The 14,729-nt window shown below is 39.1% G+C and overlaps 1 protein-coding gene across 3 annotated transcripts in view; it reads left to right on the forward strand.

Annotated features, from left to right (window-relative positions):
- Positions 1 to 14,729, forward strand: part of PDS5A (PDS5 cohesin associated factor A) — a 75,525-nt gene that overhangs the window by 58,374 nt on the left and 2,422 nt on the right. For 2 of the 3 annotated variants that reach the window (XM_058804290.1, XM_058804292.1), the window contains exons 24-32: positions 98 to 221; positions 497 to 701; positions 1,207 to 1,321; positions 4,335 to 4,467; positions 5,052 to 5,171; positions 6,249 to 6,311; positions 10,173 to 10,312; positions 11,328 to 11,433; positions 13,848 to 14,200. In XM_058804290.1, coding sequence (XP_058660273.1) covers positions 98 to 221; positions 497 to 701; positions 1,207 to 1,321; positions 4,335 to 4,467; positions 5,052 to 5,171; positions 6,249 to 6,311; positions 10,173 to 10,312; positions 11,328 to 11,433; positions 13,848 to 14,200 — 1,359 coding nt within the window. The remainder of the gene's footprint in view (positions 1 to 97; positions 222 to 496; positions 702 to 1,206; positions 1,322 to 4,334; positions 4,468 to 5,051; positions 5,172 to 6,248; positions 6,312 to 10,172; positions 10,313 to 11,327; positions 11,434 to 13,847; positions 14,201 to 14,729) is intronic. The other variant, XM_058804291.1, reaches the window with a different exon arrangement.

Here is a 14,729-nt window from a genome sequence, read left to right on the forward strand (position 1 = left end):
GATGTCATTGATCTTGTAAAAAGAAGAAATTAGAGACATGCAGATAGTTGTGGTGAGCTGTGATTAATTATTTGGGGTTTTTCTCTGCCATGTTTAGTAAATCAGATATGTCTCGACTGAGATTAGCTGCTGGTAGTGCAATTATGAAGCTTGCACAGGAACCCTGTTACCATGAAATAATTACCCCAGAACAGTTCCAGCTCTGTGCACTCGTCATTAATGTAAGTAACTGCATTAGAATTGAAGTGACCCTTAATTGAGTTCTGAGTCCTTACGTCTGAGCTTTTGTTGCTGCTACAGAGTATATTCTGTTCCTCACTGCAGCTTTCACAAGTTACTGAAGTTTTAATTTCACATGTTAATAGTTCTGCTTCTGTTCATATTTTTAGAAAGCCTCCTCAAAATTCTACCTTGAATGCCTTTTTCTTTTTTTTTTTTTTTTTTTTTAAAGACTAGGATTTTGATGGTTGCACTTTTATGGTTTGTGTTGCTATAGGATGAGTGCTACCAAGTGAGGCAGATATTTGCCCAGAAGCTGCATAAGGCACTTGTGAAGTTACTACTCCCTTTGGAATATATGGCAATCTTTGCTTTGTGTGCCAAAGACCCTGTGAAGGAGAGAAGAGCACATGCCAGACAGTGCTTGCTCAAAAACATCAGTATACGAAGAGAATATATTAAGCAGAATCCTATGGCTAATGGTTAGTATTTCACTAAAATTGTTAAGAATACAGTAATAGTAAACTGGAAGGAATAATTATTAAACCTTAAGCAATTGGTTTTTCTAAAGAAGCACTAGGTAAGTTTAATCTGTTTCCTCATCTTTATATTAGACACATTCAAATCTAAATTTATCTAGTTCAGTATTAGCATAAATCATAAAATACTACTCTGTACATTGCTGAGAATTATGGATGTAAAATACAGTGCTCTTATGGTTGTAGTTGTTTTGCTCAAAAATCAAAATTTCATGTCCTGATATTTTTAGGCTTTATGACCACCTTTCTGAAGCAAGACCAAGTAGTTTTGTAGTAGTAAATGTTGATTTATTTTTAATGATTCAATAAAAGTAAAGTCAGTAGGAAGAAAATGCAAGTCAAAATTTTACATTTCATGTTTGAAAAAGTTGTCTTTTGAAAAAGTTTTTCTTATGATGCATGTGTATGTGTGTAATATAAAAGCATTTTTTTATTGTTGTAACTGTAGAAAAATTGCTGTCCTTGCTGCCTGAATATGTGGTACCATATATGATTCACTTACTGGCACATGATCCAGATTTCACAAAACCTCAGGATGTTGATCAGCTTCGTGATGTCAAAGAGTAAGTGTCAAGTGATTCTAGAATTCTTATGCTAGAATTGTTCTGCACTTGGAAAGAAACTGATTAGGAAGAGGAAAATACTAATTAGGGAGAAGAAATACTTGTTTTATCAACAGTATCTTTTAAACCAGTAAATGAAAAATGGAAATATGGAACACTTTAACCATGGGAAGAAGGCATCAACAACTGCTTAGTGTATTCTGAAAGCCCAAATGGTAACCCATAGGTCACACTGTAGTATACCAAATTAGTGAGTTGTGTATGCTTCTTTTAAAGTAAGCAATGATTTTAAAGTCTTGTCTTTGTGCCTAGGAATATTTATAGGATGTCAGGTAATGTTAGTTCAAATATTTTGGAACTTTTAAAATAGGGCGCTTCTCCAAGACTTGAAAACAGTGAGGCTGGGTAGGTCCTGCCTTGCTGAAACCTTATTTTCCCCTTCCTATGCAAGCCTACTAAAATTCATTCGAAGTAATTGCTGCTGACTTACATTTGCACTATAAATCAGCAGTGCAGGCTTAGTACTTCCTAATGTATTCAGCACGGATTACTGTATACAATACCATCATACTTGGCAGGAGCTTGTTCTGTACTCTTTCCACATTCAGACCTTCTTGTGTGACTCAAATAATATTTCACATCTTAATTATAGCTTCTTTTGCTCCTTATGCCTTGCAGTGAATTTTAAAATTTTAGAAAATCATTAACACTTAAAAATTGTTTAAGTATGTTGTCTCTCTCACCATACAGCTCTGGTTTTAATGTTTTAGTTTTTTGTTGTATTGATTTTTGATGAAACTGAGCTTTGTTGGTTTTGTATTAGGCATGTATGACCACATACTACAATATACATCATCCAAAAAGCAGTTCCGTTTTGGCACCAATAGACTAGTTCAGATCTTAATGCTTTTTGCACCTTCACTTCTCAGAGTCCAAGTCTGATTTTTTCTCTAAGTGAAAAGCTTGGTGTGTTCTGATTTCTGAGTTTCTTGATTCACACCTGGTCAGACCTGAAGTCAGTGAAGATTTTTTTTACCTCACCAACAAGTCTACATTTTGTCCCAGCACTCCCTGTTCCTGGCACCATCTGAAAGCATCTTCCAGTATGTACTTTATCCAGAATGCATGGGAACAAGTTCTGATTGGCAGCCACTGAGTTAATACTTCCTTTGAGAAGCACTTTCTAGTGCGCAGAGCTTTTTTGGACAGTCCTTGTATAGCTTTCCTTTGTTGTCCAATTTCCTCCCTCATGTTTGTCACAGACTGGCTGAACTAGCCAGAAGGGACTGCTCCAAACAAAGAAATACTCTGTAGGGGAATTTTGGCAGGAATATTTCTCTGAAGAGTCTCCTGAGATATGAGAAAAATGTTTTCCATTCAATGTGATACAGTGTTTCTTTTAACAGCTCTGAATGTCTTAGTGTTTGCTTCAAAGTGTTAACACAGATGCTTGCAAAGTTGGAAAACAGGCTTTGCAGTGTGTTTTGTAGGTGTCTCCCTAGTTTGTCTTGGTTAAGATGGCCTAGATACAGTGATGTACGGTAAATGCCTGCTTAGCAGTTCCTGAACCATTATCTGTGATACTTACTGTTACTGATGTTGTTTTTAAGCTTATCCTGTAGGGTTGTGTTTGGGGTTGGTTGTTTTTTATCTTCATATTGTCTCGAGCGTCTTTCTCTTCCTAATTCATAATATGAAATTACTGAAATGGATACAAAGAATGACTTCGTGTGACTGTGTTCCTCTTGGTGGATATTTTTTTACATAAAATCCCACTGTGTTTTGCAAAGGTCTTGTTCAAAGTTGATAATTATTTATGTAATTTGCTGACTTAGTAGGAAAGTCAAGCTATTGAATTTGACATGAGTTAACTGGGATTACCAGAGTATAATGTGCTCTGAGTAGTAATCTTGGGGTAACACTGGGTTTTGCAGAACCTAGGTCAGGATGGTATGTTACTGCTCCTGTATTCATCCTATTCAAGTTCTTGAAAACAGTAATGGATGTAAAGCTGTCTTTACATCCATTGTAAAGACATTTACAGTGGATGTAAAGACTGATTGATTGATTGATTGATTTACTATAGCTTTTGTTGCTCTTGGATGCAAGTCAGACTAGAGGCATCTTAGTTTCTTCAGCATCAGATAGCTCTGTAAGTATTTTGATGGAGCGTTAGCCTCTGAGCTTTTGAGTGAGATGTTCCTTCATCTCTTTCTTTACAGTTTGTATCAGGTAAGAAGATGGGGGCTTTTGTGAGCAGGGAATTTGTATGTCTTTCCCAACCAAGCACTATTTTACCTTACAGTGACTGTTGACCCTCTAACCATATGCAGTGGTGGAGCTTGATAGCATGTGATAGCATGGATGGACCAGTTGGGCTTTATTTCATAATTGAAAAAAATTTAGAACAAACTTTCAGTCAAAATTTAATGTAGTCTCACTATAAGTAAGCAAGATTTAAAGAAAGAAACCTAGGAAGGCTAATTCCATTAAGTTTTACCTGGAACATTAGGAAGAATCTGATCTGATTTTTGGGTCTCCTCTCCTCTCTGAACAGCAGTATTTAATCCACCTCATGTGAATAACTGTCTAGCAGCAGCATGATTTGTTCAAGACTGCCTTGAGTGTGCTCATGGTCCACTGTTGATAGGGACGTGGTGCTCAAGGTAGTCATTACAGAATTTCATTAGGGTAAGGATAGCTCCAGAATTCCTATTTCTGTTCATATGTGGAAGAGGAAAAAGTTGATTGGCTGGGCAGTATTTACAGAGGTAATAATAAACACACTAATTTGGCAGGTTTACTCAAAGGAGTACAATTAAGACTGTGTGTGGTAAAGGTCTAGATTCTGTTTACTGCATTATATGAAGTTATCTGTTTATGTCTTCAAATTGATTTTGGTTTCTTAAGAAAAAGCTAATACAGCTAACAAAATTTTGTGAAGCTTTGCTGTATGTAGGAGCTATAGTATAAAAGCTGGAGTGTAATTGCTTGTGGTTTTATGACTTTTTAGGTGCCTGTGGTTCATGCTTGAAGTTTTAATGACAAAGAATGAAAACAATAGCCATGCCTTCATGAAAAAGATGTCAGAAAACATCAAGCTTACCCGAGATGCTCAGTCTCCTGATGAGCCAAAGGCCAATGAAGTAAGAAATGCAGTTGAGATTAGTTCTGGGTGATGAGCTGAGGATTTCAAAAGCAGGATTTGCAGGAAGTCTGAAAGAACTAGCTCTGACATTTTTATGTTTTTTTAAAGACACTACTAATTGCAAGCACTGTCTGTATGTTTCCAATCTCATTCTTGTAAAACCTTGCTGACTTCAGCCAGTACATAATACCTGCATTTTTTGAAAGTATTCCTGGTACTGCCTGCCTTATTTTAACAGCTGCCTAGTTTCTTCACATAAGTGTCTTCTGCTGTTGGGGAAGGAAATATTGCATTATACAGTTATTGTTAAACACATTCATTTCTAGCAGAGATGAGAAACCATCTAAGGTGATTTGATTGAGCAAGAGTTTCAGTTGTACAGCATAGTCATGTAAAGTATTACTAGGTTTATAAATAGTATCATCTGACTCAGCAGTATGGTTAATGATATAATTACTAAAAATGTCCTTAGTGGTGGTTATTTAAACACATATTTTAAACTTTTTGAACTACCGCATTCTTTCTACACTGTAAAAACAGTGAGTAATTCCTAAAGCATGCTTTTCTTCTTTTTTTCTCCAGAAACTTTACACAGTGTGTGATGTAGCACTATGTGTAATCAACAGCAAAAGTGCTTTGTGCAATGCAGATTCACCAAAGGACCCTGTATTGCCAACCAAATTTTTTACACAACCTGAAAAGGTAAATTTGTTAATTTTATTTCCAAAGTAATAAGGGGAAATAGGTTTTTTTGAAGATTGCTAGATGGTTATCTCTGTAAGATAATGAGTGGGAAAATGCATATTTTATTATCAGCAATTAATTTTTAAAGTCAGCTCTATGCTGTGCTGTCTGTATTATGACAGAAATGTTTGTAACCAAGTGACAGCTAAGTGGAATTAATGCTGATATGTTGGCATGAATTGCTGAATCATTTCATTAGTGTTTTTTACAAGTGAATATATGAGAATATATGTATTTTTCTGACTGTATGTCTGAATTAGAATGCAAATCAGAAAAAAAAGGGAACATTGTTATCTGTGATATGTTACTGTCTCTCAGTAGCTGTTGGGCTATTCTGCTTGCTGTACAAGTTGGTCCTCTTATTACTAGCTTTGGCAAGTACTGATCTGCTGTCAGCAGTGGCACTACTGCTCTCCAAGAGACCTACTTCTGAAAAATGTTAGGGGACCAGACCTGATGTTTTAGTTGTCCTGGAGAATGTACTGGCTGACATTTTTCAGTGCCCTAGGCTGTTAATTAACTGCCTTTCCAGAGGCTGTTTAAGCAAAATTTATTTCCTATTAACTGTGAAATGGCAGATGCCATGTAACAGTGGGCTGGTGCCTTTATTCAGCTACGGGATTTTGGTCTGTGTAAACTCTGATACTCAGCGTGACAAAGGTAACAACTTTCAACTTGTTTAGAGAAAATGGCACCTCTTTTCCTCTGTTAGGACTTCCCATTAAAAACGTGCAAGTGAACAAATAGGGAGAGCAGTTTTGTATAATTTCAAAAAATTAATGTCATTTTAGAAGGAAAAATGGTTATCCCAATTTCAAGTATGGCATACTGTCATTCAGTAATGCTCACTGTAAATCTCCACCAAAATACGAGTTTGACCTGTCTTTATTAGATTGATTCATTAGCCAGCAGGTTGTGAGGTGTGAAATATGTGTAACTCTTGATAATTGCATCTGAGAAGTTAGTTGAGTGTTTATAAAAAAAAGAGGTGAGATTGAGACATCAAATACGAACTAATTTTTATTTTTTATGCAGGATTTCTGCAATGACAGGAATTACATTTCAGAAGAGACAAGGGTTCTTCTTTTGACAGGAAAGGTACTGTATTTTGGCAAGTTGCAAGCCTTAGAATATTACTTGTGGTTTTTAAAATGCTTTGGACTGCTGTTTAAATTATATTAAGATTCCATGGATAGTAATTTTGTAACTCTATTTGATGACATATAATTAATTCCTTGAACATACTACCCGATGAGTACACAGCACCAAGATTGTTACCTGTGCGCTGGGGTACAGGTTCTTGATTAGTTTCTTCTATTACTGAAATAAGCTTGGTGTAAAGTTATGATGCATATAGAGAATTGTGATACCACTAGCATTGGTGATCTTAAATTTTCAGTTGTAATATTTTTAATATAGCTTTTATTGCTGTTAAATTCAGGTGCAAATGTCTATGCACTTTTGAACATCTATTTCAGGGAGTACCAGCTGTAGATATTCTGTGATTTTAACATCCTCTATTTGCAAAGCAAAGCACCTCTGGGAGAGGCTTTCCAAAACATAATGCAGAGTTAGGTTCAGTACAGCAGTAGGAGATATCACAGAATTGTTAAGGTTGGAAAAGTCCTCTAAAATCACTGATTTCAGCCACTGACCAAACACCACCATATCAACTAACCACGGCACTAAATGCCATATTGAGTATTTCTTGAATACTCCCAGTGATGGTGACTCCACCACATCCTTGGCCAGTCTATTCCAATGCCTGACAGTCTTTCCAGTGAAGAAATTTTTCCTGATGTTCAACCTCCCCTGGCACAGCTTTTTGCCTCTTTCCTGTCTTTAGCTGCCTGGGAGAAGAGGCCACTCCCCACCTGGCTACAACCTCCTTTCAGCCAGTTGTAAAGAATTTTAAACACCCCCAGCTCCCTCAGCTGCTCTTCATAAGACTTTCGTTCCAGACCCTTCACCAGCTGCATTGCACTTCTCTGGACTCACTCCAGCACCTCAGTGTCCTTGCAGTGAGAGACCTTGAATTGGGAACAGGATTCAAGATGTGGCATTGCCAGTGCTGACTAGAGAGGGACAGTCACTGCCCTGGTTCTGCTGGCCACACTGTTGCTGACACAGGCCAGGATGCCATTGGCTCCTTGGCCACCTGGGCACACACTGGCTCATGTTCAGCAGCTCTCAGCCAGCACTCCCAGCTCCTTTTCCTCTGGGCAGCTTTCCAGCCACTCTGCCCCAGCCTGCAGCACTGCCTGGGCTTATTGTGACCCCAGTGCAGGACCTGGCAGGGGCCTTGTTGAACTTCATAGTGCTGGCCTTGGCCCATGGATTCAGCCTGTGCAGGTCCTTCTGCAGAGCCTTTGGCCCTCCAGCAGACAGTAGTGCCACTCATTTGGTGTCATCTGTGAGCTGACTGAGGGGACACTCAATCCCTTAGTGCAGATGATCAGTAGAGGTACTGAACAGGACTGGCCCTGGCACTGCTCCCTCAGGAACGCCAGCAGTGACTGGGCACTGCTGCATGGAGCACCTTCACCAGCCCTCGGGCCTGACCACCCAGCCAGTTCTTAACCCAGTGAGGAGTGCCAGCTCCAAGAGTGTGTTGTGGGACACAGCATTAAAGGCTGCAGTGAAGTCCAGGTAGATTACATCCACAGCCTTTCCTCATCCACTAGGTAGGTCATTTGATCATAAAAGGAGATCAAGTTGCTCAAGCAGGACCTATCTTTCCTAAATCTGTGCTGGCTAGGCCTGATGCCCTGTACACACCCTGTGATTGCACTCAAGATAACCCGCAGATCATCCATAACTTTACTGACCACCAAGATCAGGCTGGCAGCCCTGTAGATCTCCCACATCCTCCCTCTGGCCTTCTTGTAGACTGGCATCACAGTGGATAACCTCCAGTCATCTGGGTCCTCTTCAGTTAACCAGGACTGATGAAAAGTGATGGAGGTGCTTGGTGAACTCTTCCAACAGCTCCCTCAGCACCCCTCAGGGGATCCCATCCAGCCTCATAGACTTTTGAGTGTCAGAATGGCTCAGCAGGCCACTAATTCCTTCTGGATTGCAGGGCATCTATTCATCTATTCTGCTTCCTGTCCCTGACTACCAGTTCAGGGGCTGGGTGGCCTGAGAATAACTCACCTTTCTGTTAAAGAGACAAAGAAGGCATTAAATCCCTCAGCCTTTTCCTTATCCTTGGTTACAATGTTTCCCTCCATATCCAGTAAAGCATTGAGGTTTTCCTTGGCCCTGCTGTTGTTAATGTATTTGTCAAATTTTTGTTATCTTCCATTGCAGTGGCCAGCTTGAGTTTTAACTGAAGTATTATATTTATACATTTGTGTTATATTGTTATATTACTTTTCTGCATATAATGATATAAATATGATTTAGAAGTAAACACTGTCTCTTTGGGGTTCTGTGATACAGTTACAATGTTTTAGATCTTGCTGTGGCTGATGACTTGACCCATGTGCTCAGGCTGAGTAGGCAACAGGAGGTTTTATATTTTGTCCCTGGAGACCAGTTAAGGAGGTTTTCATAACTGGCATGTCACATTCTTCATGTGATTTTACATTTCCTTAGAGGCCAAGTTAATAAATTAAGGTATTCCTGAGAAGAAAATATAATTCCCATGGGTGGAAGTTATGACGGAGCAGGTGGGAGAAGGATATTACAGATGATGGAAAACACTGACTAGCAAAAAAGCAACAATCTCTGTAGAAAAGGCTTATTACTGGACACATGTTCAGTGGCTGCATCATCCTAGTGCTAATTCTGCACAGTATTTACTTAAAGATATTATTAATATAATAATTTATTTACTCCACTTGCTGAGTGGCTGAGTTTACTGCATGTCCAAAGAAGGAAAACAAAATGAGTGAAGTGTGTGGAGCACAAGTCTTACGAGGAGCAGCTGAGGGAGCTGGGGTTGTTTATCATCCCCTCCAGACACAGTGTTGTAACACAGGGCTCTGGGGTCCCAGGCCCCATCATTGGTGTTGAAGACAGGCAAAGATGGGGTTAAATGTTTCTGCTTTGTCACCTCCTGTTTGTGAGGTGACCAGCCTCATCAAGTAATGGCCCAGTGTTATCTCTGATCCTCCTTTTGCTTTTGACATATCTTCAAAAGCCCTTTTTGTGACCTTTATGGTGCTGGCCAACTTAAACCCTAATCAGGCTTTGGCCACAGGAATTGTCTCCCTGCAGTGGTGAGCAGCATTTCATGGTAATCCTGCCATGTTGTCTGTCATTGCTTCCAAATACTGTGTACTTCCAGAAGGAGATCCCTTCTCAGCTAGCTCAGCCAGGCTAAATTTCTGCCTCACTTGCTTGACATCTTACACTTTGTAGTTGCCTGCTCCTATGCTTTAAAAGATGTTCCTAAAAAGGGACAAGCATTCATAGATGGCAGTACCTTCAACAGCAGATTCCCAGAGCACCCAAAAGTCTTACAGCACCCAAAGTCTGCTGTCCCCCATATCCAGGGCCAAGGTTGTCCATAAGGCCAAGGGCAGTTGATCCAGAAGGATCCTGTAATTAATTCCTTGTAGGCTGATCATTGCTGGTAGTGTCCTGGCTGGGTGGTCAGTAGCAGACTCCCACAACAATATCAGCTTTGTTTGCTTTCCCATTCATCCTTACCCAGAGGCTCTCAACTCTAATATTGCCCAACATTTTGGCTTTTGTTGAGACTTCTCCAGCTGCTGTGTCTTCAAAGCATGGGAGAGAGAAGAGCAGTTGATGAAATGCTTTTAAATCACAAGAAGTAAAAGGATAAACAATGTTTTTAAAGTAAAGATAAGGTTAGTAGCTCTAAACTGATGGCATTGTGATCAAGACTGTTATCCCAGGAAAAGTATTTTTAAATACTCAAGCAAATATTTGTAAAATTAAATATGTATCTGAAGTTTGGATTTTTTAATATTTAAACATTTTTTCTAGCCAAAACCAACCGGTGTATTAGGCACAGTAAACAAACCATTATCTGCAACTGGAAGGAGACCATATATTAGGACTACAGGATCAGAGACTGGAAGCAGTGTAAACTCTGAGCTGAGCTCTTCTGCAGGAAACAGATCAAGGTATGGGAGTCCAGCATTTCTTTCATCACCTCTTTACTTAATGGTCTCCACTGTGCTTGCAAGTTTTAGGACAGCAGATGATCTGTTTTGTGTGCTTACATGTTGGAAGAGTGTCCTTATTTTGTCCAGTTTTAGAAAATGTAGTTCTCAGTAGATAAAATCTCCATTCTTGCTTTGTGGTTCAGTTTGTGTTATGATGTTTTGATGTATAAATTACGAGTAATCCTGATTGGAAACAAGAAACCTTTTTCATATAGATAGAATATTCTGATCTGTGTGAGATTAAGGATGATTAAAAGAGCTTGTTGAAGCAGGCCAGGGTCTCGGTGGAAAGAAGCAACATATGATGGCAATACTCAGTGTTTCTTCTAGCAAGCATTATTTTTATATGGATGTGAAGTTTGAAAATCTGTTGTAAATCTGGAGAAACAGTTTGCACTTTGAGATTTTAATACTGTTTAATCTGGTTTGGAATTGATTACCTGACTAAAATAAAGCATTAAAGAAAGCAGAGAAAGTTAAGTAAGTCTTGTTGCTACATTTCATAAGGCGAAAGGGAAGTATAACTGCATTCAGAATTCATTCTGTAAAGTGTGCATGATATAAGTTGCAATAATCTTACTTTTTTCTTTTTTATTCTTTTCTGTGAAACTGGGGCATTAGTGGTGTTTATTATTCTTCACTATATTTTCCTCTATTGGCTCTTTCTATCTGGGAAAATAACACAGCCTATTTTAGAGCTCTGGTCTTAAGTTTGCAGAAGTCATTATACAGTGGTGTGTCTGTGGTAAGGGATTTGGCTCAATGACCAGCCAATTCCTTTCAGACCTTTCCCAGTTCTGGGAAAGAAAATATGTGTGTGGACTTGGGCAAATTCAATTGTTTTAAAACTAATTTAGCCTATTGTGTTGATTCCCCTTCCCCACACCCCCTTTTCTTTACCCCTAATAATTCCAAACATTTCTCTTCTTTTCTGTATATTTTTGGTTTATTATGTCTTCCATGATGTTCCCAGGGAACAAAGTTCAGATATATCAGAAACCGGAGTCAGTGAAAATGATGAAAATCCTGTGAGGATTATTTCAGTCACACCAGCAAAGACAGAACCTGTGAAAAACAAGGTATGTCCAGGAATTTTATGGACTGATGTCTGTGATAAGTTTGACATTGGGGGTTTTTTCAGTGCACCAGTTCTCTGAGGAGCTGGTAACATCCAGTTTCATTTCATGTAGTTGTGTCAGTTTCCGAGCCTGACAGAGGACCCCGTGTCTTCAGAACGGCTATTTATTTTATCCAGAGTAATTTATAGCACTCATTTGAATGGACTTCATTCTTCTTTTCTAAAATTCCAAAATATTCCCACATTTATTCTGCATTTTCCAATATAAGTAATAGCGAGCCTGGGATTGAGAGTGAAAATTCACACCTGTAGTAGCTTTAACTGAATTTACTGCCAAGAAAATGTCAAGTGGTCCTACAGCATGAAATTGACATCTACCTTCAAAATTTTGTCACAGCTAAAATCTTAACCTATTAAAAATATATTGTATGGTTCACCCCTCTTGTATTAAAGAGAGAACACCATGTGTAAATCATAAAGATTTTTTAACTTATACAATAGCATGAATTTTAACACAGTTGAGTCCTGCACCTGGGACAGATGAAACTCAAGCAGCTGTACAGCATGCTGGGATCTGCCTGGCTGGAGTGCAGGTTGGCTGGGAAGGACCTGGGGACCATCCTCAGTGGATAACCAACAGAGCATGAGCTGGCTGTGTGCCTTGGCTGCAGTGAGGACAGCAAACTGTGTCCTGAGTAGTCAGCAATAGAGGGATGTGGTTATTCCACCCCATTTGGCATTCATTAGGCCATACCTGGAATACTGGGCTGCCCCCCCAGTTTGGTGCAGATACTCAAAAACTGGAGGGAGCCTTGCAGGGGGCACCACAATGTTTAAGGTATGGAAAAGTTGTTGTGTGAAGAAAGGTTTGAAGTGTTGAGTTTGTTCAGCTTAGAGAAGAGAAACCTTGGAGAGGATCAATCAGTCTTTCAACATCTACAAGGTATTTATGGAAAAGATGGATGGAAGGAAGTATTCTCAAGGCTGCTTGCTGGAAGGATAAAAGGCTGCTGGAAGAAGTTGCTTCAGGGGAAATTCTGTCTGGATGCAAGCAGGAAAAGAAAATACAAAAAACGCCCAAAACACTGTGGAGAAATTGAAACACTGGAACAGACTGTCCAGAAAAGTGGTGGATTATCAGTGTTCATGGCTTGACTTGTCAAAGCCCTGGATAACCAGTGAGGCCCCACTGTCAGCAGGTTTGACAAGATGATTTTCAAAGATCACTTCCAACCTAGATGATTCTTTGATTTAAAGTAGATTTTTGTAATAATGTAGGGATACATAGATGATTTAGGCTTTTTAAGTTATATATCTGCTTTATCTCTTTCTATTAGATGAAATCAGAGTAATAAGCAGATGTTTTGGATTTGTATCATCACATAGAAGAGTTAGGCAAAGCACATATCAAGAAAATTTCAAAAATGCTTTCTAGGTTCTTGAAGTTGGAATTTCAGAGAATCTTTAAAGTTCATATGAATAGCAACTGTAAGTGGCTACTATGAAGCTGCTGGAACAGTAGTGAAGGTTACAGAGATTGCCTGACTCATTGAACACATAAGAAACAATAGCAGAATATTTAACAAAAACAGTCCTTGGTTCAGATCCAGCACTTAGAATAGTGGCGTTGGTTTGTTGGAAATTGCTGAATCATCCCAGCCATACTTCTTCAGTATCCTTTTCTCCACCCCTTCTCCCAGCTGCTTTGGAAGTCAGTGTTCAAATGAAGGCTTAGCATCCAGTTGCTTCCTCTTTGTTTCCATATGAATACTGCTCTCTGTAGAGAAGCACATTGCTCACCCTTTCTGTTCCTTGTATACAGACACCTCTGTGCATGGTATTCAATCACTTCATTACCCTGTTCAGTGTGTTGAGAAGAACATGCATGTAGGCCATACCCATTCAGACATGATGAAGAATTAACAAACACAGCAAGTTGCATTTTTGGTGTGATCTTACTTCTTTATTCCTTGGGTTTTTCTTTACTGGCACTTAGGTCTTCAGTAAACTGCACTTTTACTGAATGTTGGTCTCAAAATTTGCATGTATGGAAGTAAACAATAAATACTGCTGTATTGAAATAATTCTTTGCTCCTCAGTTTTCTCTTGACATTTGACAAAGAGACAGTAAAAGGAACTTGTCCAGAAAAATGATTACGGGAGGAGCTCATAAAGATAATTATTCTTACTGTAATCTCTCTTACACCACTAAAAGATAGATTAGCTGCAGTTAGTAACATTCCACAATATGTAGAAAATGGTTTTGCAAGGATAAGGTCCAAACTCTAAGACCATGTGATGTGTTTTCATAACAATATGGTTTTAAAAGCTCATGTTTCTGATGGAAGGAGGTAACAGTTTGGGTTTGCCTTTGGGAATCTTTTTTTCTTCACATTCATGATTTTTATTTTCTAGGAGATGAATTCTGATCAGACAACACAAGGAAATAGCACTGAACGTGGGAAAAAGCGAACAGCAACAGCATCTGGAACTGAGAATATTCATCAAAAAACAGAAGAAAAAAGTGTAGAAGAAACAGGCCCATCGCTTGCAGCAAAAACCAGAAGAGGGCGACCAACCAAACCAGAACCTCAGGGCACCACTGCAAAAAACGAGGAAACAAACAAAGCACCTGTCAGGGGAAGGAAGAGGGCAGCGGCCAACCAGGAGGGCCCAGGGAGTTTAGAGGCAGGTAATGCCAAAGCACCAAAACAGCAAGACACAGCAAAAAAGCCAGCAGCAGCACAGAGACAAATTGATCTACAGAGGTAAAAATACATAATTAAATACATGGGGTGGGGGGTGGTCCTTTCCTGTCTCAAGTCAGACCCTGAGTTTACAATTACAACAGACCTAGCATAGTTTAGGGCACAACTAAACCACAGCAGATGTTGCAACCATATGTTGCATTGAGTTCTATTTTTCAAAGTACCTGGGCAGCTGGAATTGGAGAAATTAATTTGTTTGGTCAGAACAGGATAAACTTAACCTGTTTTCACCAAATGCTATTTTAATGCATCCTGGTTCCCCTTGCTAGAATTGCTGTCTAAAGGAACCAAGAGTTGATGGTGTTTAGTGCATTCATTAATGCCAGGCACTCTGGCATTTGACTACTCTGCTGTGCCTCCCTTCAGTGATAGCAAAGCCTTAGAAGCTGACTGTCTTTAATGCACAGGGAAATTTGTAATGCCAGCTGTAGCTATTTTCTGGTAGTTTAAGTCTGTGCTTGTTTTAATGTTAGCAGTACTGTAATGTCTATTTTAAGTAACTGAAAATTACATTTGGAACTTTGTAAAC

The sequence above is a fragment of the Ammospiza caudacuta genome, chromosome 4 (assembly GCF_027887145.1).
Source record: "Ammospiza caudacuta isolate bAmmCau1 chromosome 4, bAmmCau1.pri, whole genome shotgun sequence".
Taxonomy (NCBI): domain Eukaryota; kingdom Metazoa; phylum Chordata; class Aves; order Passeriformes; family Passerellidae; genus Ammospiza; species Ammospiza caudacuta.